This window comes from Micropterus salmoides, unplaced genomic scaffold, assembly GCF_014851395.1.
Source record: "Micropterus salmoides isolate LMB-PRFRI ecotype aquatic unplaced genomic scaffold, ASM1485139v1 Ms_hic_scaffold_11, whole genome shotgun sequence".
Lineage (NCBI taxonomy): Eukaryota > Metazoa > Chordata > Actinopteri > Centrarchiformes > Centrarchidae > Micropterus > Micropterus salmoides.
This window is the reverse complement of record NW_024040152.1, coordinates 1,488,026-1,503,344: the sequence shown is the minus strand read 5'-3', so window position 1 is coordinate 1,503,344 and position 15,319 is coordinate 1,488,026. Positions and strand designations below refer to the sequence as shown.

Here is a 15,319-nt window from a genome sequence, read left to right as displayed (position 1 = left end):
CAATAAGACTAGCAACAATAGTCGTTGCAGCAGAGGGTGTCGAGCAGGAACACGGGGGCAGCAGGCGACCCGCAGCCACAGATCCAGACTCCACAGCTCCAGAGCCAGAAAACCTGCAGGAAGTGATAGGAGGAGAGAGGAGAGGGACGAGAAAGCACAAGACTACCAGAAAGGGGAGAAGTTGTGTTAGTAACATGCAATAATGGGATAAGGTTGCATACAGAGGGAGAGAAAGTAGAGGAGAGAGGAGCTCAGTGCATCATGGGAAATCCCCCGGTAGTCTAGGCCTATAGCAGCATAACTAAGGGATGGTTCAGGACTACCTGAGCCAGCCCTAACTATAAGCTTTATCAAAGAGGAAAGTCTTAAGCTTACTCTTAAATGTGGAGATGGTGTCTGCCTCCTGAACCCAAACTGGAACCTGGTTCCACAGGAGAGGAGCTTGATAGCTGAACGCTCTGGCTCCTAGTCTACTTTTGGAGACTCTAGGAACCACAAGTAACCCTGCATTCTGGGAGCGCAGTGCTCTGGTGGGGTAGTAAGGTACTATGAGCTCTTTAAGATAAGATGGTGCCTGACCATTAAGAGCTTTGTAGGTAAGAAGAATGATTTTAAATTCTATTCTGGATTTTACTGGAAGCCAATGCAAAGAAGCTAAAACAGGAGAAATGTGATCTCTTTTCCTGGTTCCTGTCAGAACACGTGCTGCAGCATTCTGGATCAGCTGAAGAGTCTTAATGGACTTTTTCGAGCAGCCTGATAATAAGGAATTGCAGTAATCCAGCCTAGAAGTAACAAATGCATGGACTAGTTTTGTGCATCATTTTTAGACAGGATGTTCCTGATTTTCGCAATATTACGTAGGTGAAAAAAGGCGGTCATTGAAATTTGCTTAATGTGGGACTTAAACGACATGTCCTGATCAAAGATAACTCCAAGATTCCTCACAGTGGTGCTGGAGGCCAAGGCGATGCCATCCAGGGAAACTATATCTTTAGATAATGCGTCACGGAGGTGCTTAGGCCCCAGAGCAATAACTTCAGTTTTATCTGAGTTTAACATAAGAAAATTACAGCTCATCCAGGTTTTAACATCCTGAAGGCACATTTGAAGTTTAGCTAACTGATGAGTTTCATCTGGCTTGATCGATAGATATAACTGAGTATCATCTGCATAACAATGAAAGCTTATGGAATGTTTCCTGATAATATTGCCTAAAGGAAGCATATATAAAGTGAAGAGGATTGGTCCAAGGACAGATCCTTGAGGAACTCCATGAGTAACTTTGGCGTGCATGGAGGACTCATCGTTAACATGTACAAACTGAAATCGATCTGATAAATAGGACTTAAACCAGCTTAGAGCGGTTCCTTTAATGCCAATGAAATATTCCAGTCTCTGCAATAGGATCTGATGGTCAATGGTATCAAATGCAGCACTAAGATCTAATAAAACCAGTACAGAGACAAGTCCTTTGTCTGATGCAATAAGGAGGTCATTAGTAATTTTCACCAGTGCTGTCTCTGTGCTATGATGAGCTCTAAATCCTGACTGAAAATCCTCAAATAAACTATTGCTCTGTAGAAAGTCACACAGCTGTTTAGCAACTGCTTTCTCCAGAACCTTAGAGAGAAATGGAAGGTTAGATATAGGTCTATAGTTTGATAAAACATCCGGATCAAGTTTGGGCTTTTTCAAAAGAGGTTTAATTACAGCTACTTTAAAGTACTGTGGTACATAGCCTGTTGATAGAGATAGATTGATCATATCTAGTATAGAGGTGCTGACTAAGGGTAAAACATCTTTAAGCAGCCTAGTCGGGATGGGGTCTAAGAGGCAGGTTGATGGTTTAGATGAAGAAATTATTGAAGTTAGTTGGTAAAGATCGAGGGAAGCAAAACAGTCTAAACATGTATCTGGTTCTACAGCTGTTTCTAAGGTTCCTGAGTTAAGAGATAAGTCGGTGCCAATTGAGGGCAGGTCTTGGTGAATTTTGTCTCTAATAGCTAGAATTTTATCATTAAAGAAGCTCATGAAATCGTAACTACTGAGAGCTATGGGAATACTTGGCTCAATAGAGCTAAGACTATCTTGCCAAATTAAACGAGAATTTTCCACTTTGGTGGAACGCCAATTCCTCTCAAGTTTCCGTGATATTTGCTTTAATTTGCGAGTTTCAGTATTATACCATGGAGCTAACCGTCTTTGTTTTAGTATTTTCTTTTTTAGAGGGGCTACAGAGTCGAGTGTCATTCGCAGCGAGCCAGCAGCACTATCAACAAGATGATCGATTTGGGAGGGACTGAAATTAGCATAGGAGTCCTCCGTTACTTTGTGACTTGATAATAAATTTAGAGCTGATGGAATCGCATCCTTAAATTTAGCTACAGCACTATCAGACAGACATCTTGTATAGAAATTTTTGCCCAATGGCGAGTAGTTCAGCAATACAAACTCAAAAGTTATCAAACAGTGGTCGGATAAAGAGGGGTTCTGTGGGAACACCACTAAATGTTCAATTTCAATACCATACACCAAAACAAGGTCGAGGGTGTGGTTAAAACAGTGAGTCGGTTCATGAACACTCTGAGAGAAGCCGATGGAATCTAACAAAGAGATAAACGCAGTACTGAAGCTGTCATTCTCAACATCCACATGAATATTAAAATCCCCTACAATAATAACTTTGTCCGTTTTAAGGACTAAAGTTGACAAAAACTCTGCAAATTCAGATAAGAATTCAGAATACGGGCCAGGTGCTCGGTACACTATAGCAAAAAGAATTGGTTGCAGTGATTTCCAACTTGGGTGCGAAAGACTAAGAACAAGACTTTCAAATGAGTTATAGTTTGGAGAAAAGCAGCGTTTGTAAAATAATGAATACGTTACTCTTAGTGTCACAAATAGCAAAATCATTTTCAAGAGCCAACAGCTGCCGCATTATTCTTTTTCTTAACCTTTTATTTATTCAGGGAGCTTCAGTGAGAGCAACCTCTCATTTGCAGGAAGGCCCTGATCAATACTCACAAGTCCCCAGCTGAGCGCCGCTACGTTGGAGTTTACTCCCTACGCCTTCGGGTAGTGGTGGTGGGGGGGGGGGACTCTGACTGTTGTTTGTGCATATGCACCAAACAGCAGTTTAGAGTACTCAGCCTTCTTGGAGACCCTGAATGGAGTTCTGTATGGGGCTCCAGTAGGGGGACTCCATAGTTCTGCTGGGAGACTTCAACGCGCATATGGGCAATGGTGGAGATACCTGGAAAGGCGTGATCGGGAGGAACGGCCCCCCTGATCTGAACCCGAGTGGGTGTTTGTTGTTAGACTTCTGTGCTAGTCATGGATTGTCTATAACGAACACTATGTTCAAGCATAAGGATGCTCATAAGTGTATATGGTACCATATACAGCACCCTAGGCCGAAGATCGATGATCGATTTTGTAATAGTTTCATCTGATTTGAGGGCGCATGTTTTGGACACTCGGGTGAAGAGAGGGGCGGAGCTGTCAACTGATCACCATCTGGTGGTGAGTTGGGTCAGGGGGTGGGGGAAGACTCTGGACAGACCTGCCCAAACGGGTAGTGTGGGTAAACTGGGAACGTCTGGAGGAGGCCCCTGTCTGTGAGATCTTAAACTCAAACCTCCGGCGGAGTTTTTCTGGCATCCCTGTGGAGGTTGGGGACATTGAACATGAGTGGGAAATGTTCAAAGCCTCTATTGCTGAAGCCGAAGCGGAAGGCTGTGGTCTTAAGGTCTTAGGTGCCTCAAGGGGCGGTAACCCTCGAACACCATGGTGGACACCGGTGGTCAGGGAAGCCGTCCGACTGAAGAAGGAGGCCTTCCGGGATTTGTTGTCTCGGAGGACTCTGGAGGCAGTTGCAAGACACCGACGGGCCTGAAGGGCTGCAGCCTCTGCTGTGGCAGATGCAAAGCAGCGGGTGTGGGAGAAGTTCGGAGAAGACATGGAGAGTGAGTGAGAAAGTGTTTCTGGAGAACGGTCCGCCATCTCAGAAGGGGGAAGCGGGGAAGCGTCCAAGGTGTGTACAGTAAGGATGGGACCCTGTTGACCTCAGCTGAGGAGGTAATTGGGCGGTGGAAGGAACACTTGGAGGAACTCTCCGACTGACTCAGCTGGAGGCTGATAGGGTTTTCTCGTCAATTTCCCTGGAGGAAGTCACTGAGGTAGTCAAACAACTCCACAGTGGCAAAGCCCCAGGGATTGATGAGATCCGCCCAGAAATGCTAAAACCTTTGGGTATGGAGGGGCTGTCTTGGATGACACGCCTCTTTTAACATTGCGTGGAAGTCGGATACAGTGGCCAAGGAGTGGCAGACTGGGGCGGTGGTTCCCCTGTTCAAAAAGGGGGACCAGAGAGTGTGTGCCAATTACAGGGGTATCACACTTCTCAGCCTTCCCAGTAAAGTGTACTCCAAGGTGCTGGAACGGAGGGTTCAGCCAGTAGTCGAACCTCAGATCGAAGAGGAACAATGCGGTTTTCGTCCTGGTCATGGAACAACTGACCAGCTCTTTACTCTCACAAGGATCCTGGAGTGGGCTTGGGTACGTATGCCCATCCAGTCTACATGTGCTTTGTAGATCTGGAGAAGGCGTATGACTGGGTCCCCCAGGATGATACTGTGGGAGGTGCTGCGGGAGTATGGGGTGAGGGGGGCCCTTCTCAGGGCTATCCAATCCCTGTACATCCCTCATGACCGCCTTGGGATCCCTCAGTCAGAGCTGATTAATGTGGCTCGGGAAAGAGAAGTTTGGGGTCCCCTGCTGGAGCTGCTGCCCCCACAACCCGACCCCGGATAAGCGGAGAAATGGATGGATGGATTGTTAGTGCTCCTGGTTGTGGTAACAACAGTCGTCATGGTCGTTAGAGCCACCTGTGGCCAAGTCTGAACAACCATCATTGGTATCTTTACCTGAGGCCAAGAGGAAATGCTTGTTCAGTTTCCTGGGAAGTGATGGGGCCTTCAGATTTAGACATGGCTTTCCTTTTTGTGTCACCCTCATGACAAACTTTTGTTCCCACATAGTTGGTAAGGATCTAACACTCAGCCCCTTTTCTTCAGACAGTAATATTGAAATAATAACAATCAGCTGACGTCACTTCCATTTTAAATGTTCCTCTGTTTCCCTCAGTGCGGAACGCAGCAACTGGAACACAGAGGACGAGGTGGAGAGCGCGATTCGTCCCCCCAGCAGTCAGGAGGCATCCCTGCAACACCAATGTAATGGTCTGAGCGAAGACTCCAGCTCCGAGACCAGCAGCTACTCCGAGAACAGCAGAACTACCACGGTAACTCACAGTCCATTAATACTTTGTCTTTGTTTTTATTAGCGTTCCGCTGACAGTCTCCCCCCCCCCGCCCCTTTAGGGTTCGTCAGTAGGCGGGGCTCCCCAGGTGACCGTGGCCTACCTGAGCCCTCTGGTTCTGAGGAAGGAGCTGGAGAGTCTGCTGGAGAATGAGGGCGAGGCGGTCCTGGCCCAGCCTCAGTTCCTGGAGAACCACTCCATCATCTTCTGGAACCTGGTCTGGTATTTCCAGCGCCTCGGTCTGCCTAGTAACCTGCTGCAGCTGGTCAGAGCCTCACCGCTGGTCAGCCAGTTCACACAGGTAAACACACAGTCTGATGCTGCAGCACAGACACAAGTTCCATTTTCCAACACTTTCGCAACTTGGATGTTTTCAGCTTAAAAGTCAACAAGAATTTGCCATATTTTAAGATAGATAACCATCTATCTTAAAATATGTCAAATTCTTCAATGAAATAAATTAAAAGGTACACACAGTCAGCTTTTGTTGTTGAACTTGTTCATTTGCTCTAAGACTAAAGAGGTCCACATTTTAGCTTCATTACACTGGCTCCCAGTACGTTTTAGAATAGACTTTAAAATTTTATTGATTATTTTTAAAGCTCTTCATGGCCTCTCTCCCTGTTATTTCTCTGACCTTCTAGTCCCATACACACCAGCACATAGCTTGAGATCCCCGGGCAGAGGTCCGTTGTCTGTTCCAGAGTCTCGACTGAAAACTAAAGGGGACAAAGCGTTTGCTCTGGAACAGCCTGCCCTTAGAAATCAGGGTGGCTGAGGCAGTGAACCCTTCTTAAAACATATTTTTATAGAAGAGGCTTTCCTGATTTTAGTTTATTTTAATTATATTATTATTTTATTATATTATTATATGCTATTTTTCTTCTAACTGTATTTCAGTTTCATAACGTTCTTCCTGCTTTACCGTGTATCTTATTTTGTTTGCTGTGTTTTCTGTTCTTTGCTCTTGTGAAAACACTTTGTAACATAGTTTTGAAAAGTACTCATTAAATGAAGATTATTATTTTGACTGTGAAACAGATTGGCTGTAGTACTGAAGTATATCAATGCCAAAACCTTGAGCTCATTTCAAGTTGAGGTGTGTGTGGACAGCTGCAGAAAAAAAGGCAGAGAGATTTTATTTGAAAGAGCTCGAAACATATTAAAACAGCTGGAAAAAAGCACTCATATTCTCAAAAGAATGCTTAGTGGACTAACAGACGATGTATTACATCACTTCTACAATAAATAATAACAGATTTCTTTCTGGAAGTCTTCCAAAAAAAGAGCTACAGCTTCAACATTTCTGTTACAGCTTGTCCAAAATACAAACAACTAAACTTGATAAACCAGGATGACCAAAAATAGCAAAAGCAGAAACCCTATTTTTTGGACAATATTTGGCAGAAATAAAATACAGAAAGGTGTAGGGTTGGGTATGGTTTAAATTTTATTGATTCTGATTACGATTCTACTTACTGAATCTCCGTTCTGGTTCCTTCACCACAGATGTAGTCAGCGCTCGGTGACCTTCCTCCTCTTCCTCCTCGCTCATCTCCCCCTTCATGGCTGAAGTGAAAGGAGTCTCAGTCCTAGAGTGCCATCTCTGGGGACTCGTCTCTAAGAGAAATATCTATTGAATCATTTGTAGCCATCACCGGTTTCCCTTCAGTATAAAGGTGTTTTGTACCTGAGACGTTGCTACTGTTAGCGTTAGCTGGATCTGGGGCGTCACTGTAGCTGGGAGAGCACGACACGTTGAACACGGTGAAGCGTTCCTTCAGATTCACGCCGTGTTGAAGTAAAAGCTTCGTCATGTTGGAGCTGCTTCCTGCCTCGCACCAACCCTCCTTACTGCAGCTGGTGCATTTTTCAGAATCCAAACGCACGGGTCTTAACAAATCCACTGTTCTTAGAAATTTGCTAACACTTAGAACCAGTTCTTGATGCCCCAAACCTTGGAAAGGTGGGATGAGATAAAAGACACCAACACACTTCTCTCATCTTGTGCGTTTCCTAGTTGGAGAGCTCAGCAGTGAGAGTGAGGCTCCTCTGGGACACCCTGACCCCTGACACAGACCAGTGGCCCCCCCTCTACATCCTCTGGAGGATCCACAGTAAGACAAACACGAAGCTTAAACTGATACACAGGAACAATGCTAGTGTTTTGAGGAAGTTCTTATTAAGATTTAACCTCTGTAAACAATAATATTTAGTTTTCCCTTCTTCCACCAGGTGGCGTCCCAATGCGAAGCTTCAGCTGGCGGAGACACAGCCACCCGTTCACCCTGTCCTTCCTGGAGGAGGTGCTGCGGTGGGTCGGAATGAACGAGGTGCACAAAGCAATCACCCTCTTTCTGGACACGCTGGCCAAACATCCGGGTTCCCCCTGGACACAGAGGTGGGAGCTGAATGCTTATTTATGGAAATGTTTACTCCGTTGTCAAGTACCCAAGAAATAGTTGTCCTTCTACAAGATTTTAATAGGTAAAATGTAAATGTGTTCATTAAAGTATAATTTTAATAACTGGGCGGGGTAACTGGGCTGAACAATTGATACTAAATTATATCAAAATCGCAATATTTGTTAATGGTGATATGGATGTCAAACTACCATTTTAAATTAAATATTGTCAGACTGCAGAAATGTCCTGACCTACAGATCATAATCTACAGACTTAAGAAAACGCCTTTGTTTGGTACAGATCCTTTCAAAAATCACACCGTAATTCTTTTAATGTATTTTTCAATGAAAATGAAAATAATGATTTAAAAATGGTAATTCTCTCTAATATCACAAATCAGATCACAATTGCAAGATCAATTAAAATTTGACCTTCAAGGGCTGTTGTATAGGTAAAACATTTTTTACAGTAACGGGTGTTATATTCAGAGAATAAACTCGTAAAAGTTGTAAATCTATTTTAAAAAATTGACAAATTTAAGAGAAACAAACTGGAATATTCTGATATTATAAAATCCAAAATGTACGAGGGAAAAAGAATACTATAAATACTTCTCTTAAGATGTGCTTGTTTTATTAAAGGCTCTGTTCTTCAGTGGTTCTCAAACTTTTTCAAATCAAGGATTCCTAAACTGACGCAAATTAGACCACGGACCCCCAAAACATCTTTTATTGAAGCTAACCAAATTAGTTTTGGTGCCTAAACCTAACCAAAATGCATAAATACCACATTTTAAAAAGGCACCTCATTTGGACTCTGAAGGTACCTCGGGCGTAAAATACCTACATTTTGTCAGACAAAACACAAAAACATGGAAAATTGTTTGAACTCCAGTCGGATAAGATTGTGTCTCAGGTGGCGTCAAACGTCTGGTCAGATTAATAATTCTCTTTACTTCTGATCTTATAGCTTCTCCTATACATCCATCGTCAACCGCTTATCCTGCATACAGGGTCGCGGGGGGCTGGAGCCTATCCCAGCTGACATTGGGCGAAAGGCGGGGTACACCCTGGACAAGTCGCCAGTCCATCGCAGGGCTCTTATAGCTTCTGATTTAATTAAAAATTACACCATTTCATTTAGAAGTCTCAAAGTAATAAAAAAAAACATATGGAATCCTGTCCTACAGCAACTACTCATTTGATACGATTTTGGATCGATGTTTTATTCTAGTGTGTATGGAACCCACGACCAATATAGTTACACGTTCAGTCATTGATAATTATGAATGGAATAAAATAAATGATTCCCTATTTTATTGTGGACATACTGCCCTGTAATAAAAAATGTACGTTTGCTTACGATTAATAATGATGTTGTAGTTCTGTTTGTCTGTGAATCACAGTTTGTGTGGGTTTTGTGTTTGACAGGAGTTTGTACAGAGAGTTCCTCTTCCTCACGCTGGCAGCTATGGGCAAAGACCACGTCGGTAAGGATGCAATAGATTTATGTTTAGGATATATTATAATATATATAAAATACAAACATGTTACTTTATAAAAACAGAGTAACGTTTACTGGGTAGTTTAAGGGTAGTGACACCAATTGTCATTGGAAAAATCACTACACTATAGTGATCAAAACATAGGGTCACAAGCTGGCTCAGGTTTGGATCAATACAGTTCTGTGAAGAGAAACACAGTCAGACAACATGACTATAGCTCATATTGACTGTTGGACTGGGATATTTGGGAGAATTAGATATTCAGATTCACGTCACTCATGTCTGTATGGTAAATATGAAGCTGCAGCTGGTTTGCTTAGCTTAGCATGAAGACTGGAAACTGGGAGCGGGTGGGAACTGCTAGCCTGGCTCTGTCCTCCAGAGGTAACAAAATCCACCTACCAGCACATGTAAAAACAGTAATTGACATCAGACTATTAATCACTTCTAAGCTGTAGACAGAAAGTTAAGGTGCCAAGTAAAGAAATTGTCCGCCATATAAGCTGCCGTAAAATGGCAAATTACTGTTTTTAGAAGATGGGAGAGTTGTATGTTGGTGTGTGTGGGTCTGTATGAGTTGTTTGTTGATTTGAGTTGTATAACTCAATAAAATATTTGAATAATAAAGTAATTGGAAGAAATGCTGCAGCATTCATTTTGCAGCGCAGAGCTATGACTTCAGTCTTTCGTGTCACGAAATGGGGTGAAAACGAGAGGACTGTCCCTAAAGCATCGTGCAGACTACACGATTTTCAGCGTCGACCGATGGCTGTGCTGTTCACACTACAAAACTTGCCATCTTGTGAAAGTAGTCTTGAAGTCGTTGTGGCTGGATGTGGATGTCGAGTCGGCCGACTCCGGCAGATATTTGGCATGCTAGATATCTGGCTGGCGTTGGCGATGTGTCAGAAATGTGTTGGGGAGCCATTTTGATATGTCATTGAGTAGTTCACACATAACGACTGGCGACCGCCGATCAACCGCTGATTTACCCCCGATCACAGCCTGACGGTCGCCGAGCGGCAAATCGGGCTAAAAATCGTGTAGTGTGAATTAGGCTTAACTGGCCGTGGGAGCTTTAGCATAATTAGCATACTGACTAACTTTAATTAAAAGCCTAGTCCCAGGTAGACACGTCTCTTTTACTGGCCTGGTGTGGTTTCACTTTTTGACAAATAAAAGCAGGTCTCAATTAGAGGCCTGGTAAGGTTTATGTAAGTTCTTTGGCTGTAGTAGTAGTAGTAGTAGTTGCTCTCTGCTCATAAAAATGAGCAAAACTGAAAAATGTACATAGTTCAAATAACTCGTTGAGGGTTGAGAAATATTTTGTTCATGTTTCTACATTAAGAAATCATTTGCATCAATATGTTTTGAGTGTTTATTTAGTCATATTTGATGGAACAACATGTCCAATTTTTGTATTACTTTAAATTCATGACACAATTTTAATACTATGATCAATTATTTTGGTTTATTGATTTACATAACCTTTAGCTTAGGTGGGACAGATGTAAACAACTATAGGCACTGGTGGACCATTTTCAAAGGGTTAAAAACCAAGCCGTAGTGGCTGCTGTGTGATCAACATTTATGATACAGAACAACAGGAACAAATGCAGCGTGTAAAGACGGAAATAAATGTAATAATAATTCTCTCTCTCTCTCTCTCTCTCTCTCTCTCTCTCTCTCTCTCTCTCTCTCTCTCTCTCTCTCTCTCTCTCTCTGCAGCTGCATTTGATAAAAAGTACAAGGCGGCGTACTCACGGCTCAGCAGCACACTGGGTCGAGAGGAGCTCCGTAAGAAGCGAGCTCAGCCTCCCAGCCCCAAAGCCATCGACTGCAGACGCAGCTTCCACCCGTCGCTCGAATGCTGATCATCCAGGAGACGAACGTCCCTGATGACTCATGCAGCGTTCGTCCCTGTGAGGGGAAGAGGAGGAACAGCAAACCTATGATCCCTGCTGCCTTCACCTGCTTGTATTCTTCACCTCGCCGCTGCTCCCCAAGTGGATGTCGGAGTGACACGCTCCTCCCTGTCCTCCTTACCTCTGTTTGCCTCGTCGATGTGAATCCAGCAGCTATTTGTCTCCATTAAAGATCCTGAACGTTGATCCGGCTGCGGCAGATGGAGTTGCTCGTACAGAAACGCACATAAAGCGATAACACTCTGAGCTGAGATCAGTCCGTCAGGTGGAGTCCTGCATCGTCTGAAGGCAAAGATAACTGGCCTGAGCTCGGGTTCGTGCATGTCCAGAGGGATCAGCTGTGTCGGTGCAAAGTTTTGGTTTTAACCTGTTTTTGGAAAAAATTCCCAACAAGATGATTCAAACCAGGACCTGAAAGTCCGTGCAAGCGCAGAGGGAATCTTCTGGACGATTGAAAGGGGGGGAAATTTTAACCACAACATTGTAGGACATTAGATTAAATGATCAAGGAAGAGGTTTAGGATTTTAATAGAAGATTAAAAAGGCATGAAACACTCCAAATGCAACCCAAAAAGAAGCTGCAGACTTCAAACTCCAGGAAACTTTTCTTTGTGTAGCAGAGTGGTTTCTCTTTCTACAAGGGAATAAAGTCTGAAATCAATGTTCATTTTCAAGAAAGTCGAGGAAATAACCAAACAAGAAGCTGAGATTAACTAGACAAACTCCCTGAAACTTATGATCATTTGTTGGGAATCTAGAAGGCCGACAGCTCAATGTGAAGCTACTGAGAGTTGATCTCTCCCAGCATAATTAAAGAAGCGTTTTTTTAAAGTCAGAAGACATCAGTCATTCAACACCTGAGAAAACAAGAAGTCAAGACTTTTACACTCCCGGAAACTACAGATCTTTTTGTTGGGAGCCTTCCCGAGGTTCAAAGACTGTCAGACAGTTTTTAATATGAAGCTACAAGATATTTTAAAGGAGCTTTTTCCAGTGTGATCATGATGGCCCCCTTATGCTTTTGGACATTGGGACTGAAAAAGACGGCGCCAACGTCTCAACATTTGTAGGACACATCAGCTTTGGTTGGAAAATAAGTTCAGCTTTGGACGGTCAGGTCAGAACTTGTTGTCCATCCATCCAAACACAGGAGGAAACTCTTAGTATCTCTGCATCTACAAGTTAATTATCGTCTTAGCTAGGTTCTTGATCACTGCCCACATCTCCCCAGTTTTTCCGGTACTTCAAACAGGTTGTTGTGGACCGCTGTTTCCCCGGTTAGAGCCAATCAGAGCTTTGTAGGCGTCATATTTCTGTGCCAGACTATTATATATACAGTCTATGGCCAGAACCAGAAAGTCTTCCTCAGAAATGGTGGCAGGTGTGGATGAGATCTTTGCAGCTGTACAGGTTGTCATGAACCAGCTTCAAGTAACGACTCGTAAGTTAACATAATCCTTTTGATCGACATGACATTTGCTCTCTACCACCGCCTCTGTCCAGTGGAAATGACGGTGATGGGATGGATACGTAACCCTCCAGCTGATTAGTTAGAGCTAATATGTGAAAACAAATTGACAATAGAGAGCCTCGCCCTTCCGGTTGACCAATTCAGGAAAAAAATGTACGGTAGTCACGTGATGTTTGTCAGTTTAAAAGAAAATTTAAGTCAATAAAGTCGTAGATTTTTGTAACCGTCGAAGTACAAGACTGTGAAAATATATAATTACAAAGATATCAAAATCAAAAGATGCTTATGTGACGTCAAAACTTTCTCTCAATGAAGGAAGCTAACGTCACTGAAATTACTAAATCTCACATTACTGATGCTACTGATGTTACTAATGCAAATGTCAGTGAAGGTAACGTTATTAATGCTAACGTCACTGAAGCTAACATTGCTGAATCTCACGTTACTGAAGCTCACTTTACTTAAGCTATTGAGGTTTATGTTAATATTACTGAAGCTAACGTTACTGAAGCCAACATTACTAATGCTAATGTCACTGAAGCTAGCATTACTAATGCTAATATCACTTAAGCTAAAATCGCTGAAGCTCACATTACTTAAGCTACTGAAGCTAACATTACTGTCACTCATATATTGTGCGAGACGAGAGATGTAGTTTGTTGAGAGGTTTCACACAAAATTAAATGTTGTTTTACAGTTTTCCAACAATCGACTTTGTTGACATAAATTATCTTTTAACCTGACAAACGTCATGTGTGCAATTAAGGACATAATTCAAATGGGATAAAAAGATGAGTTGTCTCTCGTCGTTTAATACCTTACCTTTTTTACAAAATAAGGTCCCATGAGGCAGAAGGTAGAGACTTGGGCTCTTTATTCATCTATCAGTATAAATCACCAGAAAAACACAAAGATTGGACATGTTTGTGAAGCAATGCAATGTTTGTTTTTATTCATATTTCCCGCCCCATTCACTCATGCAACCCCTTAGATTTACCTTCATACCTCATGGCGGGGTCCCAACCCCTAGGTTGGGAAACCACTGCGTTAAGGAAGTGATTTCTTTAATAAAAGATTTAGCAGCTCAGAGAGTCGTTGAAAATTTCCAGCAGGATTGAGACAGCTTAGTTGAAGATGTGGTCTGGTTTCAAAGGGGAAACACCTGTTTTCCCATCTGCATCAACCATACATGAAAAAGGAAGTCAACACCACCGTCTCGGATTGGATCTGGTTCTTCTTCGGGACCAGGTAGAGGCTCACCTGCAAGACGCAGCAGTATAAAGCTGTACTTGTGTCGAAGTGTTGTTTGACATCAGCTTCTAGTTTTACCTTTCAATTTTCCACCTGGATGTTTTCTCAGAGTGGTTTTATGTGTGGAATTGAACAGTGCCGCCATCTTGGCTTATTTTGGACATAAGGATGACAGACAGAAATATGGGGGGAGTCAAAACTGTCTCACTGGTAACATACCGTATAAAAGCTTTTAGCAGCTGGAGACGTTCTAACTTCTGATTAATGTAAATTACTGCTGATGATGACTTCTGTTTCATAATGTAAAATCTGTATTATAGAAATTGTAGAGTTATTTATGACTTTGTGAGAGCTCATGTAATAATGGGAGTCTTCCAATTAAAGGACATTTTTCATCAGCAGGTTATCAAGAAAGTCTGTCTCCCTCTTCTGCCCCATGGGACTAATTTTGGAAGAAATATGTAGGGTAGTCGACGGCGAGGGACAACTGTTTTGATCGCATTTTGAATTGAGTCCTGAATTACAAACATGTTTGTTAGTTTAAAAGATAATTTATGTAAAGAAAGTCGCAGTTTTTCGTAAAACTGAAGTATAGGACTGTGAAAATACGTAATTACAAAGACTACAAACCCAAAAGTCACGTATGTGACGTCATAACTTTTTCTCACAATAAATGATGCAAACGTCACCGAAGCTAATGCTACTGAAGCAAAGAGCTTCTATGTGAAGATGTGATATATAACCTAGTGGTGGTGATGGAGCAGTGGATAAGACACATGCCTTTGGTGTGAGAGACCCGGGTTCAAACACCCACCAATGTGTCCTTGAGCAAGACGCTTAACCCCTAGTTGCTCCAGAGGCATGCGAACTCTATCTTAGATCGGTAACGTTAACTCCGGCAACTGTGCTGTGAACCTAACCTCCTCGGGAGGACCTATCGGAACGCATTTAAAATGCATGAAAAATTTTAAAATCGCACTTAGATGGCCTATTAGTTTTTTACCCAAACATGATCTTGAACATGACCACGTTATGATAATCTATTATCAATGTAAGGACAGATCTCCGCACATCGTGGATTTATGCTCGTCCCAGCATAAAAATCTATTTCCATCTTTAGGTAACGTTGGCCTATAACGCTGCGACTCTGTGGACCATTTCACTGAAACACTCACTGTGGGCTACATTAGGCTACTGCAGTAATCAGTGTTTAATATGTAACCTATAAAACTGATCAATGAACAGTAATCTTTCATATTGAAGGCTAGTCACACTGATTGGAACATTCGTAGAACTGGAGATAATGTGACTATTTGAGTGAGGATGACTGTGGTGCCGCTGAAACAAACAGGCCTTAATAAGGTTAAAAAGTGAGTTTTTCTTTATTAGCTGCTGATAGTCTGTGTTTTGTCAGCATTAATAAAATACGAAATGAGCAAG

At 42.6% G+C, this 15,319-nt stretch overlaps 1 protein-coding gene across 3 annotated transcripts in view; it reads left to right on the top strand.

Annotated features, from left to right (window-relative positions):
* The window catches only part of LOC119896919 (DENN domain-containing protein 4B-like), an 86,098-nt gene extending 70,779 nt beyond the window's left edge, over positions 1-15,319 (top strand). For 2 of the 3 annotated variants that reach the window (XM_038710351.1, XM_038710349.1), the window contains exons 24-29: positions 5,149-5,305; positions 5,385-5,624; positions 7,344-7,440; positions 7,559-7,724; positions 9,159-9,217; positions 10,961-15,319. In XM_038710351.1, coding sequence (XP_038566279.1) covers positions 5,149-5,305; positions 5,385-5,624; positions 7,344-7,440; positions 7,559-7,724; positions 9,159-9,217; positions 10,961-11,106 — 865 coding nt within the window. In that variant the 3' untranslated portion in view covers positions 11,107-15,319. The remainder of the gene's footprint in view (positions 1-5,148; positions 5,306-5,384; positions 5,625-7,343; positions 7,441-7,558; positions 7,725-9,158; positions 9,218-10,960) is intronic. The other variant, XM_038710350.1, reaches the window with a different exon arrangement.